This window comes from Netta rufina, assembly GCF_964035555.1.
Source record: "Netta rufina genome assembly, chromosome: 1".
NCBI classification, from domain to species: domain Eukaryota; kingdom Metazoa; phylum Chordata; class Aves; order Anseriformes; family Anatidae; genus Netta; species Netta rufina.
The window spans coordinates 135,080,521-135,094,151 of record NC_140123.1 but is presented as its reverse complement, the minus strand read 5'-3'; the positions used below and the strand labels follow the sequence as shown (position 1 = coordinate 135,094,151).

General features: G+C 40.7%; 1 protein-coding gene across 1 annotated transcript in view; it reads right to left on the bottom strand.

The window, feature by feature from the left end:
- ATXN10 (ataxin 10) overlaps positions 1 to 11,006 on the bottom strand; it is a 109,783-nt gene extending 98,777 nt beyond the window's left edge. The window contains exons 1-3 of the mRNA XM_084296947.1: positions 10,878 to 11,006; positions 6,816 to 7,007; positions 2,615 to 2,697 (exon numbers count right to left, since the gene is read on the bottom strand). Of these exons, the coding sequence (XP_084153073.1) occupies positions 2,615 to 2,697; positions 6,816 to 7,007; positions 10,878 to 10,951 (349 nt within the window). The 5' untranslated portion in view covers positions 10,952 to 11,006. The remainder of the gene's footprint in view (positions 1 to 2,614; positions 2,698 to 6,815; positions 7,008 to 10,877) is intronic.
- Between the last annotated feature and the right edge of the window lie 2,625 nt (positions 11,007 to 13,631).

Below are 13,631 nucleotides of genomic sequence, written 5' to 3'. Positions count from 1 at the left end.
AGACATGAAGATTGATCATCAGATTCAAGCACCAATTTAAACAAAGAAACAGGACACATATCCAAATGAACAATTTGAAATACGCTACTTAACACCTTATTATCTGCTAGAACAAAATACACATGTGACTCTTTGCCTTGTGACCTTATTTCCCCACATGAAATATAAAAAGAACAATGAAGCAGAAATATAGTTAATAAATACAGTAACACTAATTTCATGGTTTTCTTTTGTTTCAACAATGTTTTCCAAGTCCGATTTCAGAATTTACCAAACTTTTTCAAAGTATAGTTAATAATCCACTGTTGAATATAACTGTTAACTTCTGAAGCACACCCTATGGAAGGTGATTATGGTAGTGCCTAGAGCACAATTTTCACTTGGAACAAAGTTCACCAGATCATTCAGCATGGAATTAGCAACATTCACTTGTCTCCATTTTTTTGTTGCTGTTGTACTAACATAAGTGGAGTACCTAAACCCTTCTAGTTACAGATATTTCCCAACAAGATCAATGCTACATACAGTATCACGTGAACCAACTACTCTGGGTCAATATATCAAAAAATTAATTATAACTCAAACTCATTTTGTCGTTTAAATCCTATGTTGAATGGCTACGCAGTGTAACAGCCACAAAACACTTTTTTATGGAATTATTGTTAACAACCTTCTGGTTAATTTCCCACCCCCTTGTTTCCAGTGGTGTTAAAGATGTTTCAAAACATCCTCTAGATAGGAAAAGGAGTCTGAAGCAGTTACTCAAGTTACTGTGCTCTTTCCCCTCTTTTCTGCTGAACAGCATTCACTGCAGTTTGCTCAGATCCCAACAGAAAAGGAACAGCACATGTCCTTACAATAGCTCATCAAGGAGGCATCAGCTGCCACAAGACTGAGGGGAAAACCTCATGCCATGTAAGTACCCAACAAAAGGTACATCCCACTCTCCTCCAGATGCTGTGAGGAACCACTGATTCCACACTACAACTCCTGATGCTGTGAATAAGCTGAAGGTGTGAAGTCCAATTCCCCAGGACAGCCTTTCAATCTTACTGCTGCCAATGACCCATCCACATACAATTTTGTGCAGGGCAATACCAGCTTATCTAGTTCCTATCACTTTTCCTTTTCTCCTACTGGTCTACAATGGGGTTCACAATTGTTGGTCAGGACACTCTTGGCCTTCATGCCTTTTCCAAGGCATGACTGACTCTGTGACACAGCTTGAGAGTCACTCCTCCTCTTCACATTAATCAAGCAAACCCTCCTTCTGCCATCCAAAGGATTTAGTCCTTGTCCTCCTCCACTGAAAGACTGTGCTTGCACTACCAGTCTGCCCCTGGAAGAAGGATTACACCAGCAGATGAAGAAGTAAACATGGCTTAAGCATAATGCCATTACATGCCCGAAAGGCTTCATTTAGAGCCAAATATAGCAGCAAAAGGAAAAGCAATATCCTGAACTTCCCCAGATTCATAAAGGTGTTGAACAGCAGGTTACTCTATTTCCATTCTGTAGTTTTGCTTTCACAAAATTAGAGAAAAGCAGCAACAGGAACCCAGTAAAAACCTCTTCCATGTAACAGCAGTGAAAAGAAATAAAAGCAGCAAGAGAAACCAAATGTTTCCTACTCTCTACAAACACAGATGGCAAAGGGGATCCAAGACAGTGAAGTGTGATCCAATGCCCTATATCAAGCTCAACATACACACACAGAGAAACGCAGAACATGAAAAGAAATACTGAAAAATGTCTTAATTTTTGGTGAAATGAGTTTTGTAGAAATCACTAGTAATAACTGGCATTAGACAAGAAGGACATTTTTTATTCACTATATTAATTAAAAAAAAAAAAAAAAAAAAACTCATCCACTAAGGACATGTAAATAGTACTCAAATCGGTTCTTGGCAGCTATTACCCTGGCCACCCAGCAAACAGTACATAAATGAAAATAAACAAAATAATAATTCACAGCCAAGATTTGTTTCCTGGAAACAAACTTGACTCACAGCCAAGATTTGTTTCCTGGAAACAAACTTGACTCATAGCCAAGATTTGTTTCCTGGAATCATATCAACTATTTCAAGTGCCATCAAAATAAATAAAAAAAGGAACATTTCCTTATTTCATTACGTGCACAGATCAAATAAAGAAACAGCAAAACAACAGAATATATTTTGAATGGAGATTCTATAAGAACTTGGCCTTTTCCTAGTTCAGATATCCTGGGTAATGAAGTTTCCACAAATCTTTAAAAATCTACAGGGAATAGTTGAGGGAAAATACAATGGAACTAGTCTGGGGAAGAAAAAGAAAAGAATAAAAAGAAATAAAATATCTGGGGCTGAGATTTTTTTTTTTTCAGGTAGCATAACAAAAGGCCCACTTTTTACCCAATTTTGAAACACCAACTATGCACACATACCTTTGCCTTTCTATTCTACCACCCAAATTAAGGAAGAAAAAAAAAGGAAAAACAGAATTAGCATGTTGCAGTTCAAGAAACAATTGAGTTTGCTTATGAAAAAAAAAAATTAAGGTGACATCATACCACCACATGACTTTCCACATAAAAATACAGTGCAGATGTATTTAACAAAATCTACAGCCTTACCAGTCAGTAATGGTTCTCCTTTGATTTCTATTCCATCAAGCAGTTTGATCAAATGGACAGATGTAGTGATGAGACCCAAGTTCCTGTTATAAAATTGGAAAAAATAAAGAACACTTCATATGAAATATAACCCAAAAAAGCAAAAATCCTCTTCACTTTAGTTAGTATCATGTCTTCAACTAATCTTCAGAAATTCTGAAATGTTAAGGAGTTTTTCCTACTGGGTCTGACTGTATCAGTAGCCATAGTAGTGCCATCAGAAGTGAAAGGAACTGGTTTACATTTTGTTTCAGACTTCTACAGTTTGGTGTTAAACATCCTGTTTTCTTTAAGATAGAAGATTTGTGTCCTTTCTCTGTTTGTAAAGCTTCTCCATGCCTTTCTAAGAATACATTAGAGAAAGAACATCTAGAGAGGAGTAAGTTTTCACATTTTCACAACATCACCATTCAAAATAATTCAGACGTAATACACTATTCCTGGTTGCCTTAGTTTATGTATTATCTCTAAGTAAGGTACATTCTAATGATAACCAATGGAGGGAAGGCACAAAATATGAATTGCTTTGAAATCCATAGCAACTATATTATGTGATTACAGTTCTATACCCAATACAAGTAGTTAAAGAAGAGATGCCATAATTGAATTTTTAATAACTTTTAAAGAATAGGAAACAAACACAATCAAAAGCTTATATACTTATTTTGAGCTTTCACATATCCTTACAGATAACTACAACATTCAGCTCCTAGACCAACAGCTGCCAATGAACAATGAGGAAGCAGTTATGTCTGGACTGATCAAGGAAACCTGAGTTCATTTAGTGTTGCAGCAAAAAGCAAGAGCAAATTTTAGGAAAAGCCACACAAAAAGCCTATCACCTACCCTCTCATGCTGGCGTGCTTTTTTTTAATGGCATGATGCAATATTCCCGCACTGAACCTTCAGAAGACACTCTTTATTGAATAGTGGGAAAAGTTGAGGCTATTGATATATCTTTGACTTCATCAGACCGCACAATAACAATTTTGGACACAACAGATTCAGACTTAAGTACTCTTCCCTTCAGATTTTGCTATTCTTCTAAATCCAATATTAACAACTAGCAGGTTATTCCTGTAATTTGAACAGTTTTGTTTGCTTGAAGTTCTAGCATCCAAGGAAAGCCATGATATATGCTATTTAGTAATAAACTGCAAGTACTTAAAAACCCTGAAGAAGTGACTGGTGACTACTATCAAACAAACAACATGGTCAAATAACAGGGAAACATACAAAACCCTGGGCAAGAAGCAAAGAAGATGAAGTAATCATTTATCCCTGCTATAATTAGAAACACAGGGTGTCAGTAAATATAAACTAATTTACAGCCTGCCAGAAGTGTGGCCATTTGGAATCAATAATGACAAAATAATTCCACAGCCAAAAATCAGCAATCCTAGAGGTAGACAATGTGTGTCAGAATGTACATGCAACAGGAGTTTAAAAAAAAATAAAAAATACATTATAAATGGAAGGAGTTTCAGCTTTTAACTCATTTGTGTACTTTAGTAGTAAAGCTGTTTGAGAAGAGATCAGTCAAGACAGAGTGACTGAAACTTCATAATACCGTATCTGCCAAACCTCCACATCCAGGCATGACTTACTGCAAAAATATCACATCATCACAGATGAATGAAGAATAACTATTTGTCCTCTGTAGGTGTTAGACAAACAAATTATCTTTCCCATTATTCTCTACAACAGAAAAGAAACCAAGGATGGATTTATAGATATCAAACGCATACATGCACACCAGTATACATACAATCCATTAAAATCAAAACATTTCCCATTCCTTCAGACCCCAAATTTCTTCATAGCATGCTGTCGTGCTTTAACCCGGCCGGCAGCTAAACACCACACAGCCGTTTGCTCACCCTCCCCCCTCCCTCTCTGGGATGGGGGAGAGAAACGGGAAAGTGAAGCCCGCAAGTTGAGATAAAGACAGTTTATTAAGACAGGAAAATAATAACAACAACAATAATAATAATAATAACAACAATGATGATAATAGTACTACTACTAATAATGTGTACAAACAAGTGATGCACAATGCAATTGCTCACCACCCACTGACCGATGCCCAGCCTAACCCCGAGCAGTCCAGCCCCCCTCCCACGGCTAGCCACCCCTATATATTGTTTAGCATGACATCAGATGGCATGGAATACCCCTTTGGCTAGTTTGAGTCAGCTGTCCCCTCCCAGCTCTTGCTACACTCCCAGCCTGCCCGTTGGCAGGACAGAGCAAGAAGCTGAGACGTCCTTGGCTTGGTGTAAGCACTGCTCTGCAACAATTAAAACATCGGGGTGTTATCAGCACTCTTCCCATCCTAAGCCAAAACAGCATTCTACCAGCTACTAGGAAGAAAATTAACTCTGTCCTAACTGAAACCAGGACACATGCAAAACAGAGAAACTGGAAGGAACAAAGCTTCATATTCCCCAGTAGTTTCAAAGTTATTAAACAACCCATGTGTTTACAATCATCACATTCTTTCCAATACAGAATCAGTTTTGATTTTGGTCAAAAAAAATTGTAGTTTTTCTTTTTTTGAATATCTGAATGTTGCACACTTCAAAATCAAAGGCACATAATTTTTCTTCTATTCACAACTTTTAATAATTAAAGATATTTAATCCTTAAACAAGCTGTGCATTTGCAACTGTTTAAAATCAGCACAAACATATGGCCAATATGTTGTTAGCTCAGAGCAGCCACTGTGGTGCATACACCATTACCTTGCTACAAAGCCAAAACAATACCCAAAGAGCGACCTACAAAGCCAATCACTGCTACAAACACCATCAGAGCTTTCTATACACACAGGCTTTCCTCCTCCTGCAAATTAAAGGGAACTGCTGTTATTAGCATCCAGCTTCCTAAATGTGCAAGGCTATGCTAACTGCTTAGAGAGGGTAAGTAAGCAGCATGGGTAGAACCAGTGCAGAGCACATTTCTGTTTGGAAGCAGGTTTAATATCTGAATTCCATGAGAGAGTTAAAATTAGACCCATTAATGTACGCTAATAATAATAAATACATTAATGTACTTGTCATGCTACTGAAAAGGACAATTCTACTACCATCCCAGACATGCAATTCAGTTCTCTCTCTTTTGTTAAGATGAGTGATTAAGGAGCTACAATACATTACAAATACGGAATCCAGGCTGGCTGAACAACCACCCACCCAAAAATAACAAATATATTTTCTGTCAGATCAGTTTCTTGATCCACAACATGATCACAAGTGCTAGGACTGCCAGAAACAAACACGTAGGAGCCTGAACTCAGATTTAACTTATTCTAAAACTAATGATTTCTACAAACAGCCCTGCAACTTCTACAGCATTAACAAAGATTCTGCCCCAGCTGGAACTTTGTCCCATGTCCCAGTTAAATTTTATTAAGCTAAATAAAATTTGAGAAGTCTCAAGAAACTACATTTTATGACGGTATTCCAGTTCTTCATGAACTAGCAAATTTGAAGCAGGTTTGGGTTTTGGTTTTGATTGGTTGGTTGGTTTTAGAGTTTCTTTTGAATAGCTGGTAGACTACCAGGTTTTCAGTTATGACAGCTAGCTGTATCCCAAGCATCCCTTCAACGTTATAGCAGGCCCAGGCAAAAAAAAAAAAAAAAAAAAAAAAAAAGCCTGAATAATTTAAGCAGCCTGACTTATTAGCATTGATATTAACTGTACACATGTGAGGGCTGAAATGTAGAGTTCTACATACAGTACTTTGCCATAGGTACTAGACAGATCTATATGTACTTAGAAAAAATAAAAATCATATAACTGATAATTAAGACTGCTTACTTATTCATTACATTACCCCCCAAAACATAATGACAGGAACGAGAAAAAAGTATAGTTCTACAGTGAAACTTATAAAAGGTTTATATCATTTGCATAATCAACCCATACTAAGAACACAAATGCTTCTTTCTATCATTCATCAGTGCTCCTGTCTCTGACCTACAAATAGGTCAGCTATTTTTGTTACTTGCATACTTCATTTCAAGTGATTGAATCAAACACGAAATACCAGTTAATAAATCAACTAACACAGCAGAATAAAATATGAATCTCTATATAAAACCACACAAACATCAGAAGGTTATAATTTTGTACAGGTTAAAATGGATCAAAACTATACCTCATGACGTCTTGATTCTTGGCACACTCAACACAGGCATTCCTCAGACATCTGAAGCACTCTGCTACGAGCAACAGACAGGTGTCTAAATCCAGCAGTTCACAGGAGTCTTTGGAGGCCTGTTCAATTTCATTCAAGGCTTTGGTCAGGATTTTGAGGAGATCCTGAAATATACTTTCTTGTGCCATTTCTCTGAAACGAACAAATTTGTAGTAAGCACAAGAACTGCTCTGCTATCAAAAAGGATAATATTATGTCAGTTATATTTCTTGTTCTTAACACTAAGGTATTTCTGCAACAATATGTAACTACCCTTAGCATAACAAAATCCTTCAAGTGGAAAGCACAAAGTATGTGTTCACAATTATCCCACTAGCCATTCAGGAAAAGACTTCGTATTAATACTACTAATATGATTAATACTACGGCTTAGAATTAATGCTGTTGCCTTAGTATTTCTCACAGCTTTCCAACACCACTTTGGAACCTTAGAAACAAACAAAAAGTCTCTGTATACAGCTTGCATGATAACGTGACACTGCATATTGTTCTAAGAATCAGGAATTGTTTTAACTAGCAAATGCAGCTACTAGCACTAGATGTTTCAAAAGAAAAAAATGTACCAGAAGCTTCATTAAAATAGTCTGCCACAAATTTCTCCACAGCAAGAAGTCTTGACAAAAGCAGGTGTCTGCACTAGCCACCATTCTGAAGAGTATAAATCAAAGTCAAGAGGGAAAGTCCAATCTCTACTTCAGCAGACAACAAATACTACACCACTACTTAAAATATCAAAACTTAAGAAAACAGTACAAAACCTTAAGCACAAAGACAATAATGTGAATGGATGAGAGAGATGCTGAAGAATCCAACAGTTCAGTTTACCAGATTCCCATGACTAACACACACATCTGCAGGTCTGTCATATAGGCCTAGTTTGTACACTTCCCAAGTGCAGCTATCCACATACTCTTCCCCTCATTTTATGTTCATAAAGGAGATGAGGACAACCAATCAAAACCATTGATACGGCATTTTTGATATAGCCTGCTGGTGAAAAGAAGCTACACCTGTATCAATACCATGAATTTACTGGGGAGAGGGGAAGGAAATCCAGCTGCAGCTTCCTCGAAGCTTAAGCAGACCTGCATAGTGCTCAAGATCAAATAGGGAAGATAGGTTCTAAGACATAAGGTTGAGAAATAACTCCTAAGCTAAGGACAGAAGAAAGTAAGATAAAGAGGAAAGTAACATTAAACAAAGTATGTTCACACAGAACACAACAGTATTCCTAAAGAACTTTAAAATTTCTTGATCAAACAAGATGACACAGTATTACTTGCATTCTGCTTCTCCCCCAGATATCCTCACATACACACAACTAGAAAGTCTATCTATCCTTTATCAAAAGTGATTACACTTTCATAAACCAAACCACATAAATATTAAATTACTAAAACATATGATCTCCAAGAAATACTTATTTTACACCAACACCTCACAGTGGATCAAGACTGAAACCCTTACACTATCTCCAGCTACTTAAAAAGGACAAAAAGAGAATCAACAATACTACAACAAAACCACAACACAGTATCAGTGGGAATTATCTATAGGGGAAAAAAAAGCTATATTTTTCAAAAGAGTAATATTGAGGGGAAATAAAATGGCACACGAAAGACCAAAAGCAGACCTGGCCCTCAGTTGTAAACAGAACTTGAATAACCAGAAAGAAGGTCTGGAATTTGGTTTGGATTTTAAGATATTAAGACATCACAAGACTCGAACCTTCCACTTGCAAAAAGTGGTATGGCTCCTGACACTTCATCACAAATACGCAAGCCACAAGAAGACTAAGTGGCTGGTGTACCACAGTACACATGGTAAATGCACAGAGCCTTTCTTCTACACATTGCATTAGAAGAGCTACAGTTTGGTAAAGGAGAACCAGCTGGGTCCTGTCCCAAATGCTCAAAAGCCATGCTTTCTCTATAGAGTGAAGATGTCATACAGAACTTAGATACAACACTGAGATTATTGTAATATTGTCACAATTCTTAGTCTGATTGCAGTTTCCTTTATATTTGTCTGTGCCACCTGTTGGATTACCCCTTGAAAAGGGTCATTTCCTGACACAGCTTCAAAATAAAGAAATCAGTAGCCATGGCAAGACGTATACTAGTATGCAACATTCGATTATTTTAAATAGATAAAACAGAAACAAAACCAACCAAACAAAAGGGTAAAACATGAAAAAAAAGATGCAAGTACTTTAGTACGTGTTCTAGCAACACTTTATTCTGTTGAAAGCACAACCTAAAGTCATTCTGGAAAAGTTTCTACTCTTGTTAGAAAGTTACCTAGAAAAATGATAGTTTAGATCAGATATTGGATCACAAGGGTTTCAAGCTGCTGTGACAAATTTTCTCTTAATATTAGTCTGAAACAGAAAAATTTCATTCAATTAATACAGAGCAAGAGTTTAGGTGTTCCAATTAAACACAAAGATGAAATTTTTGCCTGTCTTAACAGAACAAATGAGATGTACACAAGGAAGCACCTGTCCTCACTGTGAACATAAATGTGGATTATCACATATCAGAAAGGAGAGACAGTGGTGTTTTTTTGTGGTGGTCCTTTAGGGACCCAAGAGTTGGTCTTGATGATCCTTGAGGGTTCCTTCCAACTTGGATATTTTATGATTCTATAGAAACAAAGAAATCGAGTCATCTGCTTAAAGGTGCTTGAAGTCCCTAGTGAAGCACACAGAAGACTTGAGTTCAGCTGAATTCCACACAGCAGTCTCGTAGCTGGGACATTATTTTCCTTCCTGTATTTGCTTCTGAATTACAAACCCCTGGCATTCACTTTTTATTATTATTACTATCTTGTTACCACAAGCGCTGAAGATTTATCAATTCCATAGTAACAAAAGAATTACCACTGTACATCCCAAGTACCAAGCAGCCACTGGATTGTTCCTTCTAGTTCAATAGCACCAACAGTATTTCCCACTGTATTTCCCAAGTTGTTCTCATACCTATTCAGTCACATCCTGTGGGATGCAATTGCCTCTTGGAAGAGCAATGACAGCATCTCTCTTCAACCTGACCACCTGGGCCCAAAGAACTCAGTTATTTGGGGAATATCTACTCCTCTGTCAAAGGTGGTTACAGAAGTTTTGAGGAAGAAGGCAAGAAACAGGCAGAGAAAGCATTGGTGCACAAGCCGAAAATTTGCACGGTCCTTCTGTCTCCCCAGGGAAACAGACAAGAAAACCAAAAGGGACTTCCCCTGTATATACAGAGACCACAAGAGAGTGGTTTTAAGTATAACCCCTGCACACACACACACACAACTTCTACATGTGTATTTATTAAATCAACAGAAATTTTACCAGAAATTAACAACAATACAATTTTGTACTAAGTTAGGAAAGAAGAGGTCAAACCTTCTACATGTTACAGCCTTCAACTACTGTTACAAAGACTGACCATGAGCTCCACACCAATCTGTGCAGCCTCCTACCTTCCAGAAAGAGCTGAAACCACATTTAGAAGCACACTCACACCTGAACCCCTACACTTCCAAAGAACTCTGCTAAAGCACGTGTGGCATGGCATTGCAAACATCCAACCCTGACCTCAGAGGCACAGCAATGCTCCACATCAGCTTCTTGCTTTCTCCAGTAACAGTATGTTTTCACTTTGTCTACTGGAAGTTACAAGGCACATCCATCTTTCCTCCCAATCAAACCTGCCCTGCTGCACAGTGAGGAGCCTACAGAGACCATCCTCACCCCACAGGTCATGCTTGGGCTGCAGCCAAGCAGGACGAAACCGCTACAGGAGCACCTTACCCCTCTCAAATCACACCTACTCATCCCTCCAGGATGCATTTTGCCACTAGCAGCTGCATCTTGCCCCTAGCAGCCGCCACTCTCACAGGGGCCTAGAAGGACTACTGCTATCGTGTGTCCCGCGACCACCCCCCCTCCCCCCCGATCCCCGGAGCTCCCTCCCCCGGCCCACGTGGCGGCGGCCAGCCTCTCCTCCCCGCTACCTGTGCTGCGCCTCCCGCAGCAGACCCGTCAGTGCCCGCACGCTCTCCAGGCGGGCCGCGGGCGCAGCTGCCATGGATCGGCCCAGCCGCGCCGCCGCCGCGAGCAGCGATCGCGACCCTGAGCCCGCCGCCGCCATCGCCAGCCCCGGCGCAGCTCAGCCCCGCCCCACGGAAATGGCGGTGGCCCGGCCCCGCGGGGCGACCCGAGTATGGCCTCGCCGAGGGGGGAGCCGGCGCTTTATCCCGCTATTTGCTTTTTCTGAGTGTTTGGTGCCGGGGAGCGCTGCGGAGGGGATGTGGGGGGGATGTCCACCCCACAAAATAGCTGCCCCGCCGCTGGAGGTGTCTGGCCTGTGCGCCCGGAGCCGTTCTCTACGAGCGCATGGCGTACAAAACACTACCTCAGAAACATGGTTGACGAGCTAACTGTGGGCGTATCCGTCTTTCAAAAGTCAGCCTCTTTTCAAGGGTCTGCTGTGGCCGTCGGGGCCTTCTTGCGATTCTTACAGAATCACAGAATCATGGAGTTGTCTGGGTTGGAAGGGACCTCAAGATCATCGAGTCCAACCTCTGACCTAACACTAACAAGTCCCCTACTAAACCATATCACTAAGCTCTACATCTAAACATCTTTTAAAGACCTCCAGGGATGGTGACTCAACCACTTCCCTGGGCAGCCTGTTCCAATGCCTAACAATCCTCTCAGTAAAGAAGTTCTTCCTAATATCCAACCTAAACCTCCCCTGGTGCAACTTTAGCCTATTCTCCCTTGTCCTGTCACCAGGCATATGGGAGAACAGACCAACCCCCACCTCGCTACAGCCTCCTTTGAGGTACCTCTAGAGAGCGGTAAGGTCGGCCCTGAGCCTTCTCTTCTCCAGGCTGAACAAACCCAGCTCCCTCAGCCACTCCTCATAAGACTTGTTCTCCAGGCCCCTCACCAGCTTGGTAGCCCTTCTCCGGACTTGCTCAAGCACTTTGATATCCTTCTTGTAGCAAGGGGCCCAGAACAACACTACTCAAGGTGCGGGCTCACCAGAGCCGAGTACAGGGGGACAATCACTTCCCTAGACCTGCTGGCCACACTGCTTCTTATGCAAGCCAGCATGCTGTTGGCCTTCTTGGCCACCTGACTATAGTGAACATTCAGCCAACTACCAACCAATACTCCCAGGTCCTCTTCTGCCAGGCAGCTTTCCAACCACTCATCTCCCAGTCTGTAGCTCTGCGCAACAGGTGCAGTACCCAGCACTTGGCCTTGGCCTCAGCCCATCAGTGCAGCCTATCCAGATCCTCCTGCAGAGCCTTCCTACCCTCAAGCAGATCGACACACGCACCTAACTTGGTGTCATCTGTGAACTTACTGAGGGTGCACTCAATGCCCTCATTCAGATCATCGATAAAGATATTAAGGAGGAATGGCCCCAGTACCGAGGCCTGGGGAATGCCACTAGTGACTGGCCTCTAACTGGATTTGACTCCATTCACCACAACTCTTTGGGCCCAGCTATCCAGCCAGTTTTTAACCCAACAAAGCGTGCACCAGTCCAAGCTATGAGCAGCCAGTTTCTTGAGGAGAATGCTGTGGGAAACTGTGTCAAAAGCCTTACTGAAGTCACAGTAGACCACATCCACAGCCTTTCCCTCATCCACTAAGCGTGTCACTTTGTTATAGAAGGAGATCAGGTTCGTCAAGCAGGACCTGCCTTTCATAAACCCATGCTGACTGGGCCTGATCACCTGGTTGCCCTGCAAGTGCCGTGTGATGACACTCAAGATAATCTGCTCTATGAGCTTCCCTGGCACTGAGGTCAAACTGACAGGCCTATAGTTCCCCGGGTTTACCGTCCGGCCCTTCTTGTAGATGGGCGCCATGTTTGCTAGCCGCCCGTTGACTGGGACTTCCCCTGATAGCCAGGACTGTTGATAAGTGATGGAAAGCGGCTTCGCCAGCTCCACCAAGAGCCTGCAGGTGAAATGCTTGGTGTGCGCCATAAAAACTTCTGTAGTCCTTTCCTTGCTGTCGTCCCATTCACTTTGAGAGGTGCTTGCCTCTAAAAGATCCAAGCAGATACTTCAGTATGTTTTAAATACACATACAAAAGGTTAACATATTTACATCAGGATAAAAATTCAACCTTCCAGTGGATAAAAAGACTAATTGTAGCCAAATACCATGGAAAGCCTCACTAGACTGGAACCAAATTTAATTTCCAAAGGTAGATGAAAGAATCTGAAAATAATACCTCTAAAAGAAAGTGCAACACACACACACACACAAAACAAAGCAAAACAAAACCAAAAAAACAAACAAACAAACAAACAAACAAAAAACAGTTGTTATTCACTTCCAACTGTTCTCATCTTCAAGTTTCTGCAAAGCCTTGCTGTCCTGCACAGTTATTTGAGGCCTTGTGAGCAATACCTTGCACCTCAGCAGCAGACCCGGTGGGGATTTTACTCTTATCATACCAAACCTAGTCAATGCACAATTTATGTTTAAAGAAAGTGTTCTGCTTTTAGAAATAAACATGCATTTCTTGGCTTACCTTTTATGATAGCCACTGTCAAACTTGTTCGCATGTTAGTAGGTGCCTTTGCCAGGCCTTCTCCTGATAATGACTATGTATTTCTTATTAATGCACAAAAAAGTAGTTGACAGCTCTATAGTAGAAATAAGTTGGTTCAACCAACAAGTAGAATTTAAGTACGTGGAAGTTGCCAGGCAAGAGTAATGACAATCATGCAAGTTCT